Source organism: Macrobrachium rosenbergii, chromosome 12, assembly GCF_040412425.1.
Source record: "Macrobrachium rosenbergii isolate ZJJX-2024 chromosome 12, ASM4041242v1, whole genome shotgun sequence".
Taxonomy (NCBI): Eukaryota; Metazoa; Arthropoda; class Malacostraca; order Decapoda; family Palaemonidae; genus Macrobrachium; species Macrobrachium rosenbergii.
This window is the reverse complement of record NC_089752.1, coordinates 31348884-31376383: the sequence shown is the minus strand read 5'-3', so window position 1 is coordinate 31376383 and position 27500 is coordinate 31348884. Positions and strand designations below refer to the sequence as shown.

General features: G+C 35.8%; 1 protein-coding gene and 1 long non-coding RNA gene across 2 annotated transcripts in view; one reads left to right on the top strand and one right to left on the bottom strand.

Moving 5' to 3' along the window:
- The window catches only part of Cda4 (chitin deacetylase Cda4), a 36446-nt gene extending 13006 nt beyond the window's left edge, over positions 1 to 23440 (top strand). Inside the window, exons 2-11 of the mRNA XM_067113826.1 lie at positions 13791 to 13870; positions 14243 to 14360; positions 15102 to 15229; positions 16035 to 16240; positions 16990 to 17146; positions 18201 to 18339; positions 19168 to 19324; positions 19774 to 19866; positions 20570 to 20770; positions 22448 to 23440. Coding sequence (XP_066969927.1) covers positions 13791 to 13870; positions 14243 to 14360; positions 15102 to 15229; positions 16035 to 16240; positions 16990 to 17146; positions 18201 to 18339; positions 19168 to 19324; positions 19774 to 19866; positions 20570 to 20770; positions 22448 to 22598 — 1430 coding nt within the window. The 3' untranslated portion in view covers positions 22599 to 23440. The remainder of the gene's footprint in view (positions 1 to 13790; positions 13871 to 14242; positions 14361 to 15101; positions 15230 to 16034; positions 16241 to 16989; positions 17147 to 18200; positions 18340 to 19167; positions 19325 to 19773; positions 19867 to 20569; positions 20771 to 22447) is intronic.
- The window catches only part of LOC136843607 (uncharacterized), a 268880-nt gene that overhangs the window by 190937 nt on the left and 50443 nt on the right, over positions 1 to 27500 (bottom strand). The window lies entirely within an intron of this gene.

The following is a 27500-nucleotide window of genomic DNA, read 5'->3' as shown; positions in this document are numbered from 1 at the left end:
CCTCTGAAGAAATCCTCCATCTTCTCGTTCTATCTATATGCGCCTTTATACTTTCACCTCCACAGTTTGCCGTCATCTATTTATTCATCTACTTTCCTTGCCGTTTATGTTCATGCAAAAAATATAAATCTTGAGTGCCAATGAGTTTATCTTTTATTCCTTTAGGGAAATAAGAATATCTCATATCACAGCTCTGTGACAGGAGGAGCAAAGAAATATGGGCACACATAATTATGAAGTACGTAACGCACTAATTATACAAATATTATATATATATATATATATATATATATATATATATATATATATATATATATATATATATATATATATATATATATATAATGTATGAATTCTTACACATAGCATTGGTCACTAATTACGCACATGGCTTTTATATTTCCAAATATTATGCTACAAATGCCCATTGATATCGAATTCACCATATCTAAAAATTAACTTTCACTCCACAGAAATCATATATATTAAGTGTACCTATCCTGACTGGGATTCAAACCCGGGCATTTCAGGGAGGTACACAGAAGACAGTAAATGAATGCAGACAGCCATCAATTTACGACATAAAATGGTTATTTGCGACTTAACATACAGTTGCCATGTTCAACCTCATTTCCATCACGGTTGTGATCCACTACAGCCAACCAAAGGTACTGATGGCTTAGGTCAGCAGAGGCACAAAGAATTCTTCAAAGAAACCAATCTAGGTCATTTCCCATCCTTGGAATTGAAGCCTTATATATATGTATGTATATATATATATATATATATATATATATATATATATATATATATATATATATATATATATATATATATATATATACTGTATAATATATATATATATATATACTTAAATATATGTTTAATATTATATATATTTATATATATATATATATACACACATATATGGACGTGTGAATATACGCTTTTACTGAACTTGACAAAGCTGTGGCTAGTGAGGACAAATAAAATATAACTTTAGGGATAGTAGTTGATTAACAACAAAAGTGGAAACAAATCAAACGAATACAGTGCAAGAAGACACACCTTAATGTGGCCGAGCTCGAAAAAATGAAGGAATTGAGTAAAAATTTATATTCCGCTTGAGATGTCTCGCTTTCCACTCCCTAAGTCAGCAAAGTGAACTTCCCATTCAGGAGGAGCTTTCTCCACATTTTTTCTCATCTTCATGCACATGTTTTTGGGAACAAGTGCGCATACACATACTTCTTTTGGTCCAGTGCTTCTCGTTTGCAAAGTTATTCTTGAAGACAATACCAAGTTTTAGGATCCTCACTCATCTTTACAGATATAAATACATATTTATGTGTACATTTATCTCTTTATTTTATAAATATAAATAAATAAATATATATATATATATAATATATATATATAATATATATATATAATATAAATAGAGAGAGAGAGAGAGAGAGAGAGAGAGAGAGAGAGAGAGAGAGAGAGAGAGAGAGAGAGAGAGAGAGGCACATGCGCAGGCGTTTTTGCGGTGTTACTTGTTTCTTTGTTTGCAATATTGAAAGTGCAGATAATACAATCGTTCATGTTGCTTATGGATTATAAGATAAAGAGACTGAGTATGCATAAAAAATATTTACTACCAGCTTTCATGAAGATCATAAAGAAAAACGCCATTTCTTTCACCACAGCCTCAAGAACAATTCAAAACATAAAACGGGATTTAAGGAAATGACAGACAAGTAACAGGCTGCGCTATGGGTAACCTAATGTGTCCACAAATAGAAAGCTAGAAAGTTATAAGAGAGGTGGAAAGTAAATATCTATGATTAAAACTGAGAAACCTTTGCGACTCATGGCTGGTACTTTCACTCTCTTCCCTCATGGAAATCACTTCAGAAGCCATCAAGAGCGTAAACACGCACGAACAAAAACACTACGTATAGAGACAGCCAAGAACACAAAATAGTACCACAAAACACGCACCACATAGACAATGTATGTATATACAGTATATATATATATATATATATATATATATATATATATATATATATATATATATATATATATATATATATATATATATATATATATATATATATACAACATTTTAAATCAGATAATATGGCGAAGTACTTTCAGCCCTGCCTTAGTGATTATAAGTGCGGGATCTTTGCTCATTTTCCAACCTTACTTTCAAGAAATTTGATTCAGGATATACCCAAGGCTAGTGCCTCGTGCAGCTGTCTCTCGTTGATCTTAAAAACCTTCATATGACATCTCTAGTGTCTCTGATACACTAGGGACCGTTCACATTATATTCTTCTTCGGTGAATTGGTATTCACGTATTTTTAGCTACATTTTGATATATCTGCACAGTCAGAGACTTTCAGCCATATATTAAAACATTTCTCTTCCGTGGTCATATACCTGTAATCATACTCCAAAACCGTATACTTCTTATTCATGTTCACATATTTTGAGTCACATTCTAATATATATTTCGTCCGTAGTCACGATTTTCACCATCTCTTGATGCAGCTCTGATCCAAGGAACGTTCTCATCCGTAGTCACATACTTCAGGTCACATCCCAACATTTCTCATCCATGGTCACATACTTTTTACCCCATTCTAACGTGCTTCTAATCAGCGATCATATTTCTTAGCAGCAGTCACATTCTTTAGGCCACATTTCAACAAATGCCTTATTTTTGGCCACATATTTTAGGCCAAATTTCATTGTTTTTCTCATCCGTGATCAATTATCGACTCGTTAGTATATTTCTGATCCGTCGTCCAATATTTAGCCCCATTCTGAAGTATTCTGCATCTGCGGTCACATAATTTTGGCCATATTTCAATAAACTTTCATCCACTCATTTGCTTTGGCTCATAGTTTACTTTTATGACTGGCCACACCCTTACGTCGGAAAAAAATAACTTTCATGCATACACGTGTATGAAATATATGCTCATATTTACGGCCAATTTGCACACAAAATAATATTCCAAGATTACAACAAATACAAGAAAACAGTATATGAATAACTGGGTGGAAACTTGACATATCTCATTATTATTATTTTATTGCTGTATTATTATTACTAGCAGCAGTAGCAGTAGTTTTCTACGCTCTTTAATTCTCATACATCACATACCTCATTTCATTCTGTAGAAGCTTGCTTAGACAATCGTTAGACCTCTAAGTCATGTTCCACAAGGATACATGCATATCACTATCGTTATCATCAATAATAGTAGTAGTAGTAGTAGTAGCAGTAGTAGTAGTAGTAGCAGTAGCATCTTCGTCTTAAGAGTAAAAATTAAAACTAAGCACCGTCATTGTTAGTCAGTACACTCTTGGGCCTCTTTTTCTCTCAATTCAGCAGAAACGCTGACCGAGATTATTATTATTATTATTTTTTATTTTATTTTTTTTTTTTTTTTGACTGCCATCAATGCCGACCAGAAGTCCAGACGGGTCGTTAATTGGTCTCACCTTAACCTTTTCCGACGCGCCGAAACTCTCGCTGGTACGACCACAGCGCCGGCACAAAATAACTTCCTCTCGACTACCGTTGCCAGTAACTCTCTCTCTCTCTCTCTCTCTCTCTCTCTCTCTCTCTCTCGTGCTGCAATCTGAACTTTCCCTTTTATTTGTGTCTGGGCTAATGTCTGGACTAGTACTTTCTACTGGCCAGTATCAGTGAAATGAGGATCTAATCAAAATAATACCCACAAAAACATTAATAACGAAAATTGTTTACAATTATGATGATCGGAACAAATGATTTATAGGAGGTTTTCCCTTAATCTGCAAAACTGATTGAGTTCAAAAGACACAGAAAGAGGGGGATTACAACAGCATGCATTTTAGATCCGGAAAATATAATTAAAGGAAAAATATTACATGAGAGATAACTGCCTGGAATTATTTCTCTAAGGTCACATTCTCATCTTTTCCTTCACAAAGCAAACGGAGATGGTCATGGACAATCTGAAATATGCAGTCCCGTTCCACAACAAAGTCACAAAGTCATAATGGCTTTGCCCAGTCTGAGCTCGGGATTCCCCGAGAAAAGAATGCCCCCTGGAGATCCGTCCCTTTGCACTTTCAGACGGGAATTCATAAACACGTACAATATGTCTTTAGCTCTTGCAGCTCCTTGGCCAAGGATGATTATTGTTGTTGTTGTTATTATTTTAGATTTAACTTGGCTTATGCCAGCAATACTAAAATCAGGCAAAGAATTCCGACTATGCAGCAAGTTTTACCCTTTCTTCCAGAGGGGAAAACGAGACATTGTAACCCTTTCTATCTACTTTCTTATCCACGAATTCACGACCTCCCACACGATAAGGGAACGACAATCACCAGTAACAAGTGGTAACAAACGTCAAGCATTTATCCCTTCACCTAAAAACTCTAACCTGTTCAAAACAATGCTTTCCACCACATATCCTCATCCTTTTATAAGCAAGGATAACCTTTTCTTTTTGACAGAGAAGTTTTTTGCTGCTTCAGCTCTTGGCAATTTCGTTTCGGTCCGGCTTTAAACTTTAAACTGAATGTAAATATGAAAACGCTCGCGCATTAGTACCGCTTTTATGCATTTCTTTCATAATAAAAAAGTATCTATTTCTATACCCAAATCCCAGAACTGTTTTATCAATAATAACAAATAATTTTTATTATTATTATTATTATTATTATTATTATTATTATTATTATTATTATTATGATAAAGACGACAATGCCGGAGAGCTCTGCAGACACAAGCAGCAATCAGGCAATCCAGGAACCAAATTCTTGCGAGGAGAATTCTTAACTCTGTGAAGGAGATCCGCTATTCTTCTGCTGACCTTGAAGCCCCTGGTGGTGGAGAAAGTTGCAAAACCGAACAGCTCCGGCTCTGCCCCGCGCCTCACTTGGCGACGAATAGTAAAACCCTTCTCCTCAAATAAAACACGATGCTGTTTATCCCTTCCCTAACAGTATCTCACTCTCCCCTTATCTTTGTTTCCTAGGCTAAATTAGGAATTACAGTTATTCGTCTTGCCGGCCTTCGTATTTAAAAAACTAAAATTTTACCCCTTAACTTCACTAGCGAAACCTAAGTCTGATCACAGACTGAGGAAATGGTTTAGACGAATTCCCTGAAAACTCCACTATTCCTTTATAAAACTAAAAAAAATAATTAGCACCTGGAAATTAGGTGAGAGTGGTGGCTGCACGTACGTTGGAGAAGGGAATGGGTCTGGCAACCTCATCCCCTAATACTGGCTAAAAAGTGGAAGGGATCCAAGTGAACCTCTTACCTTGACGATCATGATGTGACAATTTAATAATCTTACTTTTATCAGCAACATTTCATGTTGTTAGTTTCTAACTGAATTTTTGTTAAGTTACCAGCAAGTCAGTGTTATGTCATTTATCCTCAGAGACATCCTTGATGTCTGTTCAAAAAGTCCTTGATACCTCCTGCGCTCTTCCCAAGCCAGTGTGATGCTGGATAAACGATTCTGCAACTTTTAACCGAGGATTTACCGTTACAGAGCGTGCCTTGAGCCCAGGACCCGCTGCTTGAGCCCAGACGTGACCAACAGCTTTATTAAGACATCGGAAAACGGCTACGGCATCTCACTTCCCTAAATTATAATTTTCCATATAACTTTGCTAGTTTTGATATTTGTTTTTCCGCACAGGGAACAAAGAGTCGGAAATATTAACAGAAAGTCTTCATTTATATTTGGCTGTACGAGAAAAACACGGTGCGATATTGGATTTGTCCCTTCATAGAAGTCATTATAATTTTCTTTTCAATTTAACGTCTGGTCTAATCTGTATATGAACTGGTGATCTTCATGTAACACCAAACAGCGTTGTCTTCTAACTCCCTTCGCCGGCAGTGTTGACCATGGGCATTCTGGTATCCAATCTCATCACACACATGATACTGTAATAACACTGCCGATTATTATCCATCATCATTGCCCGAGAAGTAATCCTAGTTGAAAAACAGATTAACAGATGCCGAAGGGCTTTTGCACGTGAAGCAGCCTAATACGGGAAAAGAAGTTTACAGGAGAGACTTACGCAATTTAAGCAACTGGAATCTGTTCAAAGGATCTCATTCAATTTGCTTCAGAATTCATTAAAAAAAATCTTGCTATATGCAGTCAATGCATTGAATGTTTCAACTCAGAACTAAAAATACTTCACATCTTCGCTTAACCACTATGTTTAAAGAAAAAGTCGAGTCGATTTACATGGTCTGAAATTCTAAAATGGACTGTCAATCAATATCAAAACGTAAAAGGTCCTTCATCAATGACGAAAACACAAAAATGTTTTCTTAAAGTAATTATCATAATTACAAAAAACATGCATAATATTCATATGAACTTCTGAAATGCCCATCAATTTACGATGAAACGTTTACATATCAAACAACTCCAAATAAAAACAAAATAAAACAAATCTGAAAAGTAAAAAACAAATTACACTTAAAATAATTTCCAAATGAACATCAGCCACAACAGATGAACTACACTATTACTTTATTAACTTAACTTTACAGGCACCTTTCAGTCCATTACTAGCGGCACTAGTGGGAGTCATTTCTAGCAGGTTAATGACCTCGAAACGGTTGTTGATGAGTGCACATTACAAATAATAATAATAAAATGCAATGTTAGGGGAATAAATGGCTGTCTTATTCATGGACGCACATGTCTGCAGTGCTGGCACGAGGCAGCTTGACTTGTTTGCTGTTAAATGTCATGCGCCTGACGAGGTGCGCACTCAGTGAGTGTTTGTGAGTTTTGTTCATCCTTTTTCATATTTGCCTGAAGAAAAACTCCCTGTAGTTTAATGATAATAAAGCTCACCGACACTGACAAGGCATTATCCGTCCAAAAACGTGTGCGTGTGTGTGTATGTGTGAGAGAGAGAGAGAGAGAGAGAGAGAGAGAGAGAGAGAGAGAGAGAGAGAGAGAGAGAGAGAGAGAGAGAGAGAGAGGTCCCTTTAATGAAGAAACATCTTCCTCCCTTTTGACAACAAACCCCTCTCCTGTGAAAGGTGGTGAAGTGCCTACATAATACGGATTTCCAAAAGGGAAAGTAGCACAGGCGAAAGGGAAAAGGGAAGGTTTCTAAATGTAGGCATTCACTTCCCCTAACGACTTTATTCCGAACTTTTGGTAAGGAATAGTCACCTTAACTCTCCATAATCAACAGACCTATTGTCGAGAGACCTTCGTGAAGACGGAGTACCGTTAGCACTGCCACCCCGCCTCCCGCCCCCCTCGTCCCCTTCTCTCTCTCTCTCTCTCTCTCTCTCTCTCTCTCTCTCTCTCTCTCTCTCTTCCACTTAACACAATCCTCGTAACTCAAACGCAAGGTTACTCATTAAAGATGAACAAAGAAACTGAGGACGTTAGCATTTAATATACAGAATTAATAGGAAAACGATAAATCTTACCAAACAAATTCAAGGATCTTCGCAATGCAACGTCCTAATTTCAAGAAAGAGAAAATAAGTAAAAAAAAAAATAGAAAATTAGAATAAAAAACTTTCAGACTTCTCCCCCAACCTGGAACTGACGTCTACTTAGGCAAAACAAACGAAAAAAGTTTTAGATGAATTCTTACTGGAAAATGTGCCAAAAAGAGAACCTGCGCATTCCACTTGACTGAAAACCTCTTTTATTTTTTAAAGGAAAAGATCTTTTTATAAGATTGTTTGGTTATCGGCTAAAAGAGGACAAGGCACGCATTTTTTTTATATTCCCAATAGTCAAGAGGGTCATCGAAGTCATCCGACAGGCTCCTTCGTCGTCGTCGTCATCCGTCCCGTCGCCCTGATCTTCAGAGAAACTGGTTGTTGAAAGTGAAACCAGACAAGGTAGCGGGGAGAAGCAAGAATTTCAGGCGACCCGTTAAATTTAATCCTGCTTCTCAATCTGACGACCTCGGGGGACCTATGAGCTGCGTATCTCTCTGATTCCCTAAGAAGACAATATACATATTTCATTCAGCAACAGACGTCACGGAGAAACAGATTCATTCTCTCTCCGGAAATATATTATCGTAATTCTGTAAACTAGCATCACAGGGATGCACTCTTTCTCTCTCTGCTACTTGTGTAATCTGACGTCTCAAAGATAATATAATGAAGTCCTCGGCTGTTAAACAATAATTATATAAGTGGACAATAGGCGCAAATGCACATGCATATAGATATATGCTGACTTAAGACCGTATGAGGTTTTGCTCTTTAAAGCAATTGGCAGAAACTTTCTTTTTGGTTTTAACATTTTTAGCAGTATCAGTGCCCTATCTTTAATTAGCATGCCTTAACCTGACATTAAACTTAGCCAGAATGTCAGCTCTTGTTCCTATCTCTCCCCCTTTTTGCTCAGTCAAGGCTTGGTCTAGAACATATGAACAGTTTCTTGTTTGGATGACCGATTGTTAACGTTAATTTGTCACAATAACAATGATAATCGACACCAACTTTCGTGTTTCCTTCATGCCTCAGATAGATAAGGTATCAGCTTTCCTTCCTATCCAACATTTACTTACTATAAATACAAACTCATACTTATCATAGATAATTTCTACTTATGCTTCTCCGAAGCTTCGATATACAGATGTTCATATACCTCTAAACAGGTGAAGCAGACTGAGAAAAACACAAAACAAGAGAAAGATAGTGGGATATAAATAAGGTACGCTCACGGGGAAGAAACTTACGCTAGATGTAAAGAACACAACATCGAAGGGTCTTAAAAAGATGTCACTTCAAAATGAAGTTCAAACAGAATTCTTCCAGGTATCAAAATGGTACTATGTACGGTCCTATTACACTTCTTTCTGACATCTAAATACCGTCACGAGAAATCAGTACTTTTGCCTGATTCTTATGTGGAGAGACATTAATTTGATCATACTCCTTCTGCCATCGGAATGACACGCGTAATCTAACCTTACTTTTTTCTGCCATTTAAAATTTCCGTAAGCTTATTATCAAATTACACAACTACTAATAACGTAAGTATTCCAACCCCACTTCCTCCTGGAATCTTATACAGCGACACGTGTAATCCAGTCAGACATCTTTCAGGTGGCTACTTAGAGACACGTTTGAGGTCCCAGAGTTTCTAGACTTTTTTATTTATCGATAACGGTTCTCGGCCTTGACACACTTCCTCCTTTCAAATTCACCTGGTCAAGTTAGCTCCACGTCACAAATAACGGTACTTTTCTTTCTTTTCTGCGTCTTAAGACGCCTGCAGTTTTCCAAGAGCTAAGCTCCTCAGACTCTTACGTACCAAGATCGTGCGCGAGCTCCTACTTGCGCGCGCGCTTTTTTTTTTTTTTTTTTTTTTTTATTTCCTGCGAAATGCCGACTAAAAATGAAGTCGACTGTGTGTGGTTTTTAACCTAAAAAATCCTTTCATATTCATGTTCATGTTCTCCAATTCGCTCAGAGGGGTTTCTTACTCAACACTGGAGTGGAATCCTTTGTGCGAAAATAGTGAACATCGGGTTTGTCATCAAATCAAAAGAAAAATCAGTTAAAACGACCAAAAATATTTCTTCACCTGAGTTGTCTCTGAATAAAAATACTATACATATACAGTATATGTATATGTATATATATATATATACTGTGTATATATATATATATATATATATATATATATATATATATATATATATATATATATATATATATATATATATATATATATATATCTGATCGTATACAAGAACTTTCTAAAGCCCATCAATTCACCTTTGTCTTCCCAAAGAACAAATACAGCAAACATGATACTATGTGAAAATTTACAAGGACAGCGACAGAAAACCTGAATTTTCTAAAAGTCAGGTCAAACGTGCATGACCTGGCTGTGGTGGCAAGGAGAACGTTCCAACACGACGGAGAGAGAGAGAGAGAGAGAGAGAGAGAGAGAGAGAGAGAGAGAGAGAGAGTTCCGTATAGCAAGGGTACCTATGATGCTTCAGATAATACAAGAGAGTTTTGCAATGCAAAACAGCTGAGAGAGAGAGAGAGAGAGAGAGAGAGAGAGAGAGAGAGAGAGAGAGAGAGAGAGAGAGAGAGAGAGTTCCGTATAGCAAGGCTACCTATGTTACTTCAGATAGTTCAAAGGAGTTTTGCAATGCAAAACAACTGCTGACAAAAGAGAGAGAGAGAGAGAGAGAGAGAGAGAGAGAGAGAGAGAGAGAGAGAGAGAGAGAGAGAGAGAGTTCCATATAGCAAGGCTACCTATGATGCTTCAGACAGTTCAAGAGAGTTTTGCAATACAAGAGAGAGAGAGAGAGAGAGAGAGAGAGAGAGAGAGAGAGAGAGAGAGAGAGTGGCCATGCAAAGCAACCGAATCAACTTCCGAGAGACCGACGTACAATCAGAGAAAGAGAAATTATACAGGATTGCGTTCTCTTCATCAACAGATGCACTGAAAGTCTCCAAGCGATTTTCAACGTAACAGTTACCAACACAAGAAGAGCTGTTCCTATCTCGTCATGGTGAAGTCAAGCATAGCACTTCCTTATTTCTAGACAAAATTTTACAATTTTGGGAATTTAAACAAATTTTCAGTATATAAAATTAAGAAACGTCAGTATCACAGAAACAAAGCATTCAATAAATGAATTAATACTGATTCTATTTTTATGTATATCAAAACACGACCTACACTCTTTTACATTATTTCTTTTCAAATGCAGTTACAGAAATAGAAATGGTTCACACATATGCGTGCAAATAGAAAATGTGCACAGAAATCTATGAACACCTTCGAACGCAAATGCACCTGCGAGGGCATAGTCTATATAGATAGGTCTATGTACAGTATGTATATATGTATATAATATATATATATATATATATATATATATATATATATATATATATATATATATATATATATATATGTGTGTGTGTGTGTGTGTGTGTGTGTATAAACATATATGAATAAATATATGTACGTATGTATGTATGTGTACATGTGTATATGTGTGTGTGTACGTGGCTAGCGACGTCATACCAAAATGGACTTGCTCCAAATTAGTAGTTTAACACAATCTAACGCTACTTTTATATATTATATATATATACATATATATACATAAATAATATATATATGTATATATATATTTTATATATATATATATATATATATATATATATATATATATATATATATATATATATATATATTTTTGCGCGTGCGCATAAAGACAACTTTCTTATATACTCACTTCGATGTGATGTCGTCCAGAACGCTTCTCACACCTCAAAGTGATTTATTGGTAAAACTCAGCCATCTCTCCTCTACGATTCTGATCGGTAAAAAAAAAAAAAATGAAAGGAATCTTTTAAATTTCCCATTTCCAACGTGACGCTGCAACAAAAGAATGCAAGGGCGGAGTTAGCATACTTTGAACGAAAGTGTGGGTTTCCGAAGAGATGCCAATATGTTCCCTTTAAAACATACGTGGTCGTGAATGTGTAAAAGTTGCGGTATGTTGTGACATTATATACATCAATCTGATTCCCAAAGCGGTCCATGTCATCGTTCGTAATATCACTTGAAACTTCAATAAAAGTATTAATTTACATGACATTGCTACGCTTGCATCAAGTCATGTACACGCACAACACACCCACATATGGATAAATAAATAAATAAATAAATATATAAATATATATAAGTATATATATATAATAAAGGCAAATACCATGAAGGAAAAAGTGAAACAATGGAGAAGTTTTAGGCCTTTCGACTTAATATCCTTTACTTAGCTAAGTAAAGGACAGTAAGTCGAAAGGCCTAGCAACCAATCCGTTGTTTCACGGTTTCCTTCGTGGCATCTGCCTTTATTTATATATTCATCACGTTCCGTATCTTTGTGATTCAGTTATACATACATACATACAAATATATATATATATATATATATATATATATATATATATATATATATATATATATGTGTGTGTGTGTGTGTGTGTATGGATATATATACAGCCTCCTCAAGGTTTTCGGCTGTATTCAATAGTTCTCAAAAGAGCATTCGCCAACATATTTGTATCGTCTGGTAGACTGGGGCAGTTTGACCGTATTTCTTGAAGTAAATAATCTATTAAAGAACTTAACAAAGACTGGAACTATTATTCAGGATAAAAAAAAATGAAAGGAACTTCGGTAAGTAAAAGGAAAAGGAAAGATAACAAAAGTGAAGGTATCAAAAACAATAGCTTAAAAGAGAGAGAGAGAGAGAGAGAGAGAGAGAGAGAGAGAGAGAGAGAGAGAGAGAGATAAAAGGGAAATGAGAAATCTTCGCCAGTTCCCTGTCCCCCAAAACATAATCCCCCCTAACCCAAACCCATTCACTTCCCCCTCCTTCTCAAAGCCTTTCGTCTGCCTAACAGTACTGAAGTCAAGAGGTCAAGACCTGAGCTGAGCAGGAAGGCGAGGAAGGTCAACAACAATGAAATTTCATCTCAAAAGCATAAAAGAAAAAAATGAAAGTAATCAAGTGATGGGTGATGGGTATTGAGGGGTATCGGTAGCGGAGAGGATGTTAAGAAAGACGGATCTTGACGACTCTTATACGTTTGCTGAAGGAGTGAACAAAATTATAAGAACATTAATAATCGGGGTATATATATATATACATATATATATATATATATATATATATATATATATATATATATATATATATATATATATATATATATATATATATATATATATATTATATATACATATACATATACATATATGTATATATATAGTACTATCAAACACACTTTTGCCTTGTACATAAGATTTAGTAAAAGCTGCAAAGTACAGAAATGAAATTTATTTAGCTTTCGAAGGGACCTTCTCCCCTTCCTCCTCAGAAGACAACTGTTGTTTTCTGAGGAGGAAGGGAGTTGGGCCCTTCTGAATGTTAAAATAAAAATTTCATTTTCGTGTCTTGTAGGTTTTCTATTATTTATATATATATATATATATATATATATATATATATATATATATATATATATATATATATATATTATATATATATATATATATCTGTAAGTGTACATATATGTAAACATATATATATATATATATATATATGTATATATATATATATATATATATATATATATATATATATATATATATACATGTGTGTATGGATGTTTATAAGCTAAGGAATTATAAGCACACTTAAAAATGTACCTAAGACAGCTGACATACCAAATTTTAAGACAATCTGTATTTTTCCAAGATATATAAACCATCGTATTTTATACACAAGTAATCTCGGCACACGTTAAGAAATAATCCTACACAAAAAATACAGTTCGTATTCCTGTATGAGGTAATTTCAAATTTTTAAATAATATAAGTATTTCTGCTCGGTTCACAAATCAAAGCCTTGTATGCAGCACGAGCCGGGAACACTCTTATATAAAAAAGCAAACGTTTATATTCTCATAAGAGCAAGCAGCAGCCTCAGTGCATGAGATTTACAAATTTTGCTAAGAAAATCTGCACCGTCAAGTTTAATACTTTTTTCCCCGAGTAAATGTAATGATTCGGAAATTTCACAAAGCGTCATACATTACTATTTCTTCAGAATATTTAGCGTTTACAAAGCTCTCCGTACATGGCATAATTTTAGTTTTTTTATATGGAAGAGAATCATAGACACTTAGAAAGTTATTCTAATATTTTTTTTTTTATCGCAGGTGGGGCACAATGCGATTTCGTCTGCCCGGAGAAGAACGGTCAGTTCGCATCGCCTGACAGCTGCCGAGTCTTTTACCAGGTAAGGAAACATCTCATTAAGCATTTGTTACTTGATTACCCAAGCATCAGTAATAAGTGCGAACTAGTTACCCGGCAAGGAGACGGTATCTTACTATTCGCTCTTTCCCTGGTACCAACACGCTTTAGTTATATAGACAGTATATGCTTGATTAGGTTTGCAGGTGATGAGAAGATATCCAATTAATCCATCGTTGCTTCACACCAATACGAAAATGGTAATTAAATCAGCAGTTACGAAAATTTATCAAGTCATGAGACTGTGCCAGACTACATGAATTACCTGATATCGGTTTAATATTAGTTATAAATGGGAGAAATTAAGAATATTGTATAAATCAACATAGTTATGGCCTCCTCTTTCTCATTTCAGTGCGTAGATAACATCCCTTACATCACAAGATGCGCCGAAGGCTCCCTCTACGATGGTCTCAAACACGAGTGTGTGGATAAATTTCTGAAAGACATCAAGTGTGGTCCTCAAACGACAAGTGAGTACCTTGCATGGCGGGTTAAAAAAAGATTCCATTGTCAAAGGTTTCTTAAGTATGACGCGAATCACACGGTGAATGAGAGGTCGTTAATACGTAGAGGAGCTTGAAAAGGTTTAGTAACAGAACTAACCATGGATACTGATTCTGAGTGGTTTAAAACAAAATGTGGTCTTACAAATATGAAGGGAATGAAAATGGGACAGCTGGAATAAGATTAATGTTCGACCCTAAGCGTCCGTGGTACTATTAATATTATGTTCAACTCAGTAAAGGATTTTGTAGAGATACTTTAAAGCTTTTGAAAACATGAGTCCCAAGATTTTTTCAAGATATTAAGAACATAAAATGTTAAAAACATTCATATTTAGTGACTGTTACACCAGCGAAAAACAAGACTAGTGATGCTTACAGAATAAACTAACATGAATTGCTTGTTGAGGTGTTTCACTGCAGTCTTTTTTGATGGAGTGGGGCTGAGAATCAAGAACATAACTAGTAACCAGTATTCCAGCCTAATAGTAAAGGTAAAAAAAAGTGCCTTGGGACTAAGATTTATTTAGTATTGTTACAGCCGCTGCAATTTCTTGAGCTGATAAGGTAATTTTTCCAAGCCCGAGAAAAATCGTCTCTACTTCTAAGGCTGCAAGAACTCATCTGTGGGGGAATGATTTCATCCTCCTTATTGGATTTTTGGTAAATTTTCAGCTTCAAGAAAATTAACGATCCATTCTCTTTCAGCCGAGGCACCTTCCACTACTCCTGATCCCTTCAGAGCACCTGGTTGTGACGAGGCTAACTGCCGTCTGCCCTACTGCCACTGCTCCTTAGAAGGAACAGATATTCCTGAAGGTCTTAGACCCGAGGAGGTAAGGGATTGTGCTCTCTCTCTCTCTCTCTCTCTCTCTCTCTCTCTCTCTCTCTCTCTCTCCCAATTACTGCTCTTCCATTGGTACTTAAAGACCTAAAGTTACATGAGGTTTGGTAAATGTTACAAAAGAGGTAATACCCAACCCTTCCATCTTCCCTGTCTACATTTGCATGTGTTCATACAAAGCAAAATAATAATCTTGCCTGACATCAGTGAGTCACTCTCCCTGGCCTTTTAAACTAAGGGCTGCTTGGCATGCAAAAGCATCCTTAAAATGGCTATGCAAAATATTTTCGGGCATGACAAGACAAAGTTGTAGCAAGGCATCCAACTTTCCTTAGCATCAGCATCATTTGGAAATTCAAATTTACTAGTTTCAACATATCACACTGATCTGAAGAATGTCTTTAGAAAACCCATGCTTAAATCCATATAGTCGCACAGATAGAATAATTATCTCATTTCTTTATATAGCCCTAGTCCAAGGAACTTTGGAAATACAACGGCTCCATTTAAACAAGTTAATGGTTAAAGTACTGAAAAGTATAATTTCTTGCACAAGATAAGTTTCAGAGTTATCAATAATAATAATAATAATAATAATAATAATAATAATAATAATAATAATAATATAATAATAATAATAATAATAATAATAATAATAATAATAATAATAATAATAATAATAATAATAATAATAAGGAAAATCAGCTGTAATGTAGATGTAGTAACTCAAACATTGCCAAGTTGCTTGTGCAAGACTGATCTCTGACTGCATTCACACTGTTCCCTTCCCATTTCAGATTCCTCAGATTATCATGATAACATTCGACGGTGGTATCAACGACCTCAACTACGAAACCTACAACAAGATCTTCTTGGACAACAGGACCAACCCCAACGGATGTCCCATCCGAGGGACGTTCTTTGTCTCTCACGACTACACCAATTACCAGCAAGTGCAGGATTATTACAGCCAAGGGCACGAAATCGCAGCGGGCTCAGTCAGGTGAGTTTTACTTCTAATATCAGAGACCCTCTATTATTAGGCAAGGGCTCGAGCTGGCACAAGTCCAATGGAATGATCCGTCAACCAGACCCTCAGAATGAGAAAGGGCCTGTGTTGGCATTAGAGCTAATGAATCTAACATGGCGAGGAACAGTTCATATATAACAACTTGATAATCTTCTAACTGGGTAATCTCTCTGGGCTAGACCGTCCCTGAGAACAGTGCGACTGACCATTGCTAGAATAACCTACGACGGAAAAAGGTGAAACGCAGTCATGAGAATGTTAAAAAAAATACGTTTGGGGTAGCATAAAACATTGCATGAAGGGACACTATACATAAAATGAGAAGCACCCTTTCTTCAAGTCTAAAATTTTTCAGTAGATTGACCAGAAAAAGTTCTGCAACATTTGCTAAAAGGAAAGTCATGTGTGATAACTAAGTAATGAAGGCATAAGGTAATAGTCGATCGAATTATTTATACTTAAAACTTGGTCCGAATGCAGCACCCAGTTCTAATTTCATTAACATAAATTTTCCTAATTATAAAGCTGAAACTACAATGCACTTTGCGAATAAATTTAGTAACATTAGCAAGGAATTAACCTAACTGGTCTAACCTACCTTACCTAAAAATTTTCACCCTTTTAAATCCGGCACTTTAAATAATATATTGAGGTGAAATATGATAACGATGATGAACGTTGTACTACTGTACTATCATTAATAATATTTGTACTATTCACAGCCGTCGCAAGGGACTCGAGGATGAAAACGAAGACACCTGGATTGGAGAAATGGTGACCATGAGGGAGATCCTACGCAACTATGCCAACGTGAGACCAGAGGATGTCATTGGTCAGAGAGGCCCCCATCTCAAGCCAGGCAGGAATGCCCAGTATGAGGTCAGTCAACAGGAGTGCTTAACAGATGCAAAATACATTCACACACACTCACGACAAGAAAAATCAGTTCATTTTCAAAATATCGAGATATTAATAAAACGTATCACTTAATATAAAATTGGACAACGATACCCATGCTATTAATATGAATTATCATTTTACCATATACAAACACCGACACATTATTAAAACATACCATATAATAAAATGGACATTATCACGTTTTACCTTTATTTGAATTACCATTCACGATATATAACAAGTTAAAAATGCGCCTAAGTTTCTTCAGCGCAATCGAGTTTTCTGTACAGCGTATAATCAAGGCCACCGAAAACAGATCTATCTTTCGGTGGTCTAGGTATAATGCTGTATGAGCCGTGGTCCATTAATCTTTAACCACGGCCCGGTGGTGGCCTGTCCTATATCGTTTCCAGGTGCACGACTACGGATAACTTTCTTAAATAAAATTTTAAAAAACTAGTGAGGCTAGAGGGCTGCAATTTGGTATGTGCGATGATTGGAGGGTGGATGATCAACATCCCAATTTGCAGCCCTCTAGCCTCAGTAGTTTTTAAGATCTGAGGGCGGACGGACAGAAAAAGCCGGCATAATTGTTTTCTTTTACATAAAACTAAAAACTACCAGGGATTAATTAATCATTTCAGATCTATGTAAACACAAACACTGATACGCATTACCCTAGCATGAATAATATTTTACGCATCACACGCTTCATATCTACACAATACAGTTTTCCTGATTAAATTAAATGCTAAGAAATTCCTTGATATCATCAGAAAGATAGCTTAATTAAGTTCCAGTACTTTATTTACTAAAATGTTTTTTTATTTATACCTTTTTGTTCTCTCATCTGCAATCAAATTAAAGAATAACTAGCAACTTTAAGCAGCGCTGCAAGACCATTAATTGAAACGCAGTAAACACGAAATAACTATAGACGAAAAGTACACAGGCAAAAATATATGAATAATACACTTTCCGTCAACGAGAACTATAATATTCCAAATTACTGTATCTCACCAATTTTCTTCAGGTCTTGGCTTCCTATGGATTCTCCTGGGATTCTACTATCAATGTTCCACCCGTCGCCGTCCCAGTATGGCCATACTCACTAGAATACAAAATCCCTCACGAATGCCGCGCAGGAACCTGCCCAAGTAGGGCCTTCCCAGGTAATGAGACACGCTGGTTTCAATTGTTAATGTTAGGACGAGTCTGTTAAATCAACATTGCATCCTTTAGTCTTGGCCTGATGGACTTAAGTGGAAGTGCCTTCACAGGCCAGCTCCCTTCCTGCGCTGACTTTTAATGACTAAATATCATTATTTACAATCATACCTTCACGCTCAATGGAGTTATGTTGTTATTGCTCATATCACAAAATATGTTCTTCTTCCCACTTCGACCTGGACAGTTTCTAGATCGGGGACACAGGTGAACAATGACTGGACAACACAAGTTCAAAAACGCTAACCATGTGACAGCAACTTACCTCCCTTCCTCCGCATCCGAGTAAAATCAACCCCAAAATTTCTGTACGGTCCCACAAAAACAACTTAATGGATTGCTTCTATATTTCCTGTTAATACACTTCAGGACAAAGCAGAACCCGTTAATTTGCTATGTAACCTTTCCCAAAGCAGAATGTTCATTGTAGAAAGAGAAATACAAAATATAGAGAAGTATACCAAAATGTTCATAAAAACAGCAAATAACTACAGCTGAAAAAACAAACAAATATACAGACCTCGAGAAATAAGACAGAATTATTAAGGCAAATGATAATGGTTCTTAAAATTACCTTGGCAGCCTAGTTTCAGTTGAGTAAACGCAAGATAAGGTCAGTTTTCGAACTAGTCACTTTGGACCACAGAATCAAGAACTAGACTTCCAGTGTAGTTACTCAAACCTATTTACGTTTCTCGCAATGTATTCACAAAAAAATAAATATGAAAGCCTCATTTCAGTCAGACAAATTCTTATGCTTTTTCCTATTGCAGGTGTTTGGGAACTTCCAATGAACTCCCATTACAAGGACACAAATTATGAAGGTGGATTCTGCCCTTACCTCGATCAGTGCGCCTTGAGTTACTTGAGTGAACCCGAAGTAGTTCAGTGGCTACTGAAGGACTTCGACCGCCATTATACTACTAACAAGTAAGGGAGAAGGACTTGCAAGCTGTCCTAAGAATACCTTTCAGTCAGTTGTCTGGGTGATTCCAGAACAACTTTCAGTTAGCTCCTTTTGAGATTCAAGAATACCTTTCAGTCAGTTGTCTGGGTGATTCCAGAACAACTTTCAGTTAGCTCCTTTTGAGATTCAAGAATACCTTTCAGTTAGTTGCTTGGACGATTCACGAATAACTCTGAGTCAATTGTTTAAGAGATTTAAGAAAACTTTCAGTCAGTTGTCTATGAGATTAAAGACTAACTCTGTTACTTGCGTGGAAAATCCAAAAATAACTTTGTCAGTTGCTCAAGGGAGTATAATTTTAGTTAGTTTCTTGGAGAGATTAAAAAATAACTGTCATCAGCAGCCAATAATTACGGTTTCCTTACTAGAAAACCAAGAATGCAACTTCAAACAAACCATCTTCATTTTTCAGGGCTCCCTACATGCTTTCTCTCACAACCAACTGGTTCCAGACCCCATCTTTAACCAACGGCCTCCTAGCCTTCATCGACGAAACACTACAATAGTAAGTATTATTACCTACACTATCGTCATTTGGTCTTGTATAGTCATCATGAAGCTTTCCACGAAAAATTTCCTTAGCTGTAATAGTCAACATAAAAATCTAAAATCCAAAGCATCATCTCTCTCTCTCTCTCTCTCTCTCTCTCTCTCTCTCTCTCTCTCTCTCTCTCTCTCTCTCTATATATATATATATATATATATATATATATATATATATATATATATATATATATATATATATGTGTGTGTGTGTGTATATATATATATATATATATATATATATATATATATATATAATACATAATACATATATATATATATATATATATATATATATATATATATATATATATATATATATATATATATATATATATATATATGCAAGTATGCATAATGTGTGTGTGTGATGTCCTAAAATAAAGTTTATTTGTTCACACAAACAAATAAGAAAGATCGAGCACTCCATTTTTGCCAGAAATGGAGATAAGCAGATGAAAATAACGAAATATCAGTGTTAAAGTTAATTTCACTCAAGATTTTTTGCACTAGATCCTGTTTCAACAACCACAACCCAATTTGTTAGATAAAATAAAGTGTTATTTAAAAAAAAAATTTTTTATCTTTAATATCTGTACTGCATGCTTGTGAAAATCACAAACTCCTGTCAAAGTGTCCTCCAACTTAAATTTGTGTCCCCACAGCCCAGATGTCTACTACACCACTATGACTGAAGCTCTCCAATGGGTCACAACCCCACAGACTTTGGGTAGTCTGGATCGCTTCCAACCCTGGAACTGCAAACAGAAGGTCCTTCCAGAGCCTCCCTGCGCAGCTCCTGAGAGCTGCCAATTGGTGCTGAACCCCATCAACGACAACAGTACCTCTCCCCCAACCGGCTCAAGGTGAGGCAAATAAATAAGATGAACAAATTTCCTAGAAAGCTCGCCAAGTGTTTTCATAATTCAAGAATATTTTATCCCTTTACAAAATTCCAACTGAGAGAACGTAGTGAAATAAAGCTGTTATTACAGTTCGTAAAGTCATGACTGACAAAGACTTTGCATAACTTTTTTATGAAGGCCTATTATTAGACGTCTGCCCAATCATAATTTGCTTTGTGGTAAAAGCGACGAACAGTAAGGGCAGCCAGATATAAATCCTTTTTCATTATTATCACTATGGGATTCTAGATCATGACGATAATCTTAAAACTTTCACATTACCAGAATTTGTTTTATATACATTTTTGAATTCGCGAGTTTCCATTCTTCCCTGGAAAAATCCAAAGGAAGCAGCACTAGTAGTACCACGCATCGATAAATCAGTATCAGTTGAATTTAATTTTCCCTTCCCGCACTGTACAGCAGTAGAGACTATGCAACTAGATCGGATGTGTCAATTCTATGTTAATATTACGCAATACATCATAATACATAACTAGTTTTTCAATCAATATCTCTATTCCTGTAATTATAAATGTACAAAAAACTACATCGGTTCTTCTGCGTTCCAAACACTATGCTCAGTTCAGTATAACTCACTTTTTGTTTCAAGTGTTATTCAACAATAAATGTATTTTAGCGATACAGTGTAAAAAAAAAACTCATAATTGAAATAATTTTGTTTTCTGAATCTGAAACCATTGACCATAATTCAAATTTTTTTTTTTACAAATATGCAGCCATAGGTGACAGTTGGAACACACTAGAATTCAGTAGCAATATGCAGGGCATACTCCAATTTTTACTTCCAATATTATGTTGCGGTAGACAAAACCCCTGAAAACCCAACACTGTAACCATCGGCCACAACCCTAAGAAATTACATACCTTCTCGTCCTAACAACAAACTGAAATAAACTGTCGACCTTCCTAACTAAATTCTTGTGCCTAAGAGTGCGTAACAATTGACCAGACTCTCAACTAGAAACCCTGTAAAACTCCACAGCTGTATAGAAACTGATCACTTTCCTAAATAGGTTGTTTTTATCCTCAAACATGAGATGTAATAGACAACATATTCAATGTTTGTTTGCTAGTCTATTTCACTTCTAACACCATGCAACAAATCGTTAGCAACTCAGCTTTAACGTTCCACAAAAGCATCGACGAAATTATCAACTGAATTGACTAAAAATTACATGAACTTTGATCTCTAGAATATACATCAATAAACGACATAATGCAATAATGGAACAAGAGACATCAGGTATCTAATTTCTTATTACAAGCGCTATAGTAAACACTACCAGACATCAGTTTTAAGCAGCAAGTCGTCTACAATGAACCTGACTTTACGTTTATTGTTGCTAGAGTGATACCTGAATAGAAGCAATTCTTTTTAGTCGTTTTTATACTGCATTTACCTATAAACCTTATGGTATATTCCAAATACTGGGAAACCATAGAATATAGTCTCTTCAAGCAGAAAGAAACCAGACTGCTTAATTATTCATTTGACTCGTGATAGACCTGCAATAGGCTCCTGATCACTCATTCGACAGTACTGTTTACATTTAACATCAACAGGAAAAACTATTACAACAATTGCTGATGCTAATTATACTACCTCGCTTTCAGATACATGGTGACCTGCAACCACTGCCCAACTGTCTACCCATGGGTATGGGATGCCGCTGGCATTGGCAGAGGAAAGGATGAGTACGTCCCTGAGTACCCAACTGACAGAGCAGATGCTTCAAACGCGGCGGCGGCAGAAGAACTCGTATAAAGAGTGAAGACAATTTTGTGTTCCTTAAACACGGATGTTTTTGTTTTCATAGATTAAGGTGTTGTACTAATAACACCAGGATCTTCGAACATTAGTTCATCTAAAATAAACTATATGTTTATAAAATTAAGGGAACTGAAATTCCTGGTACAACTTCTAAAAGACTGATCAGAGTTGTACAGAGGGTCCCTTGTCTCTTCTTTCATCTCTTTATCTTTAAGATATGTTAAGTATTCTGCAGTTCATTTTTTTGTCTTATAATTTTTGGTAAGAATTACCACCACTGCATTCTGGCAAACTAAGTTATAGTCTACCATAACTTTTGATTTGTCCCAAAATTCTAGCTAAAAACGACTTTTCCCATACGAAGACACCCTTTTTCTTCTTTTGTTCCTAGGTATTAAATCTAACACTTAAAACTGTCAGTTTTCTGAACAACTATAGAAAATAAAAGCTAAGCCTTATAAACAACGCATTATAAGTAATGGAAACAAAAGCTTTGAAAAACTCAAATAAAGCAGCCGAGTTAGAAAAATCCTATGTAAAAAAATCTGTTTGGTGAGAATAACGATAGAAAAACAGGGTTTTCTCCGACTATTTCCAAATTCTCATTTTCACTTACATAAATGTAATACAATGATTCTTCAACTCATCTGTGATCATTCCATTACAAAAATCTAGTAAGCTAATTATTTCATCTTTCAAAAAATTCGTGAATTATTTCCTTTTTCCACCTGATCATGAAAACACGATCCATTTCTTGTACATTTCAAAGGAACATGAAACATTCATTTTTTCCTCTCATCTGTACTCATCTGTTTGACAATAAAATGACAAAGGAGTGTATTTTCTCTTTAACAACCTTGGTTATAAAAGCTTTCTATTAGCCAGAAACATATCACCTGTCTTGAAAATTTTCAGATACAAAAGTAAACTCCTTGAAAGGATTTCATTCCAGCATATTTTTTTTTTAAATTTCCATTATTTTTATGATACTTTTGATACTTTACAAGGAAGTACTGACTAGATTAAAATTATATGTACAACTTTCCACTAGCCATATAAAACCTCGATACCTTGGAAGCTACAAACACTGGCACCATCATAATGATTATGTATATTAACATAAAATTCAGAAGTCTTTTAAACATAATTTACAACGTCTCATAAATCATGCGAGTTAACAATGCTCACATGGCCAGTGCAACTAAATGGAGTATTTCATAGCTGGGCTATAACATAAAAGACCCTTAAGGTAGGCCCAACTAACATTAATTTGAATTTTTACACCAAAGAAATATTAATACGCAACCGGTGCGAGACGCAGGTAATGACACTAGAAATTTCACCATAGAAATGGTTACTGAACAATTAATGGCAGAAAACACGTGGTGCTTCAAGCTTGTACAAGTTGACAACGTTCCATTAGATAATGGAATTGGCTAAGCAATAAATATTAACTGCAGCATCAGGAATATTCGGGAAAATCACATTATTTCACAGAATTTAATTTTATGCGCATCTAAAATAACAATTTTATTCGAACACCCACTGAAGATAAATTGGGGCGAGACTGAAGTACTGGGAGAATAATGAAAGCTAAGGAGCAAGGGCAAGAAACGCGAACCATGAAAGTCATTTCCACAATCATATTATATATCTACAAGTGAACATCGGGCATCAGCTAGGAATGCTCTATTGTGACAAAATATTTAACCTTTTGGTATGGAATTCAGCCAGTGTGTGTAAAAGAACCTGCAAACAAACCACTTACTCAGGTCACCCATATGGGTAATACCTTTAAGTACCTCTGCAGAACAGAATTTATTTTAAAGAATATGCAAGGATCGTAAAGGCCTCAACAGGATGGAACTAGTATTCGGAGAATGCAAACCAGTTCTAATGGTGCCTGGAAAGCACGCGGGGCCATGTAAGCCCGAGTCATTTTCGGTATCCTACGCAGCTCTCTATCCATAACCGTCGATTGGAAAATAAAGCCACTACAGCTGCTGTCTTCTCCCCAAAGAGTTACGTTACTATCACTACAAAATTTAATCCCTGTTGCCACTCACGAGGCCACCTTTGGGTGGGATTTTTTGTAAGAATTCTCAGGAGACTTTTAATGCGAAATCCTGCTGACTGACGAACAAAAAGACAGATAAACTGAGTCAAAAACATAACACACTCGAAATTCGTTGGTGGAGATAATAAAAGTGAACAGAAATGTTATGGGGCAAGGGAAATAAAACAAATGGGAGGAAAGGGAGCGGCTGCCTTACCCAACTTTGCCTCAACTTGCAGAGAAACTTTAGGAAATGTAATCAGTCCAATTCATGTAAGGAAGTTACAACAAATCTAAAGAACTGAAGTATTGCTGTTCTGTGGATAGCCCAAGATTTCTCAACAGTGATCACTGCATACATTGAATACATACATACATACATACATACATATATATATAAACATACATGCACATGTGTGTATATATATAAATGTGTGTTACAGTAAGACTGTGAAACCAGGGATTTCGCGAAATTCCTGAAATTTTCAGGGAATTCGTGAAATCACCAAAATCACTCAGGGACATTTGATCACCGAGAGGCTAGTACTAAATACGGCGAAACAATGATTCATTTACACTGTTTCACCGTGTTTAGCACTAGCCCCTTGGGGATCAAATGGGTTTCGCCATGTTTAGTACTAGCCATTAGAGGACCAAATGCACTTAGGGACATTTGATCACCAAGGGGCTAGTACTGAACACGGCAAAACGCATTTGATCCCCCGAGGGGCTAGTACTAAACACGGCGAAACAGTGTATATGAATCACTGTTTCGCCGTGTTTCGTACTAACCCCTCGGAGATCAAATGTTCCTAAGTGAATTGGTAATTTCACGAATTCCCTGAAAATTTCAGGGACTTCGTGAAATCCCTGGGTTCACAAACATACTGTAACATACATAAAAAAAAAAAAAATATATATATATATATATATATATATATATATATATATATATATATATATATATATATATATATATATATATATATATATATATATATATATATACTGTATATAAACATATATCTAAGGTGTGCATTTTTATATAGTTTCACACAGATAAACGGCATGTGTGTATGTATATGTATATATACATACATATATATAAATTCCTTGCATCCTAGATGCGGTTCACCTCTGTATGAAACTTCTGTATGACAATCTTATTATTTGCTTGCAATATGCGGAATCGGGTAATTGTTGTATCACGTACAGAAGCAGGAGTTTTGCGTGAATGCCATTCTAGCTTGTGTGAATCAGTTAATTTATGGGAGGTCATTAAGATTCCTTAAATCCTTTAATTTTTCAAAATGCTTCACCATTGCTTTGACTGAGGATGGCAAATCAAGCAAAACCTCCAAAACATGAGTCCGAACATACAAAAATATATAATCAACTTATTTAAAATTGCATAATGAACTTTTTAAGGTGATGACAGAGCTGTCCCTAAAACTGAGCAAGTTTAAAGACTCCAGAAACAAAATGCTAAAAATTTCCATAATTCTAAAGTGCAGGGAAAATGGTTAACTTTAAGTTCGAAGATCCCCAAAAATAAACAACAGTATACAGCCAAGCAACTCTGGAAAGCAATTCCCAAAACAGTGTTTATAACAAAGGCAAAAAAGTTGACTTTTTGGTTGAGCTGAGGCAAGTAAAATAAGATCGGAGTTACTGCCAAGACATCTGATTCATGTATATAAATAACAAAAACAAACAAGACATTCCCCCGGGCATGGAACGCTACTTTACACAGGGATTCCCACAGAAAACAGAATTCCTCTCAGTGAATAACAAGTAACATAAAAAGTAAAGTAAATCATTTCCTAAGATCTCTTTGTTCCTCGCTTTTATGCCGAGACTGTTACATAGACAAGATGAAACAGAAGTCTAATAATCCCTCTAAAACTTACCACATCTTCAGGCTTTACAGAACAATGATGTGATATGGCGCATGACATGAAAGAATGCATATGATATCTGATATGGTAAGTAATGATGTATGATAAGATATGGTACGTTCCTTCAAAGGTGTCATGTATGCCTTAAGTGCAAGACCTATCATATAACGCCGTCCGTAGACGCGTTCAGTTCAAAGCTATGGCTAGATGTTGCATCATGCTTTAGAGTACAAGTATAATCAATTGTTACTGTTAGTATCGAATCCGACACACAAGCTTCGATTCTAAAAATTCTACCTCATGTATGTAGAATATAATTCCTTATTATGTATCGAGCTCCGATGCTCATATGTTTGTTATGATTCCATTATATACGCTTTTTGTATTTTGTATATACAGTACACGTTTACCGCTTCTTCTAAAATGTGGTAGAGCAAATAGGCACAAGCTGAAAGATATCATTTTATTATCGCCCTTCATCCTCGGACGTCTGCAACGAGTATGGGATTGCACCTCAAATACTAAATACCATCATATTTACCTTGCAGCTAAGAATGAAGAATTGTAGTGTGTTATGTATGCCAACACATCAAACGGTAAGTAACTTGGTGAGGATTAAGCAAAGTTCTGGTATGATCCTTTCAAGATACACTACAGGGAAATACAGGGTTAACGCCCTTGCCTTAAAGAAAGGTTATAGCAGCTTCCAAAAGGACTTCGGTCTAGTGCAAGCGAGAACTTGAAAATTTAGCCCAAAAATTAACGGTAGAAACGCGTTTGCTAAACCACTGGCTTTCCATTTAATTAAACGACGTTGCCTTTGTCCAATACTTGAATGGGTGACTGCCATTAGAATGCCAAACATAGCTGGCACTACAGTTCCCGTGATTCTTTTTCTGAGACCACAGAACACTGGTGGACAGGTAACTGGTGTCAAAGAGG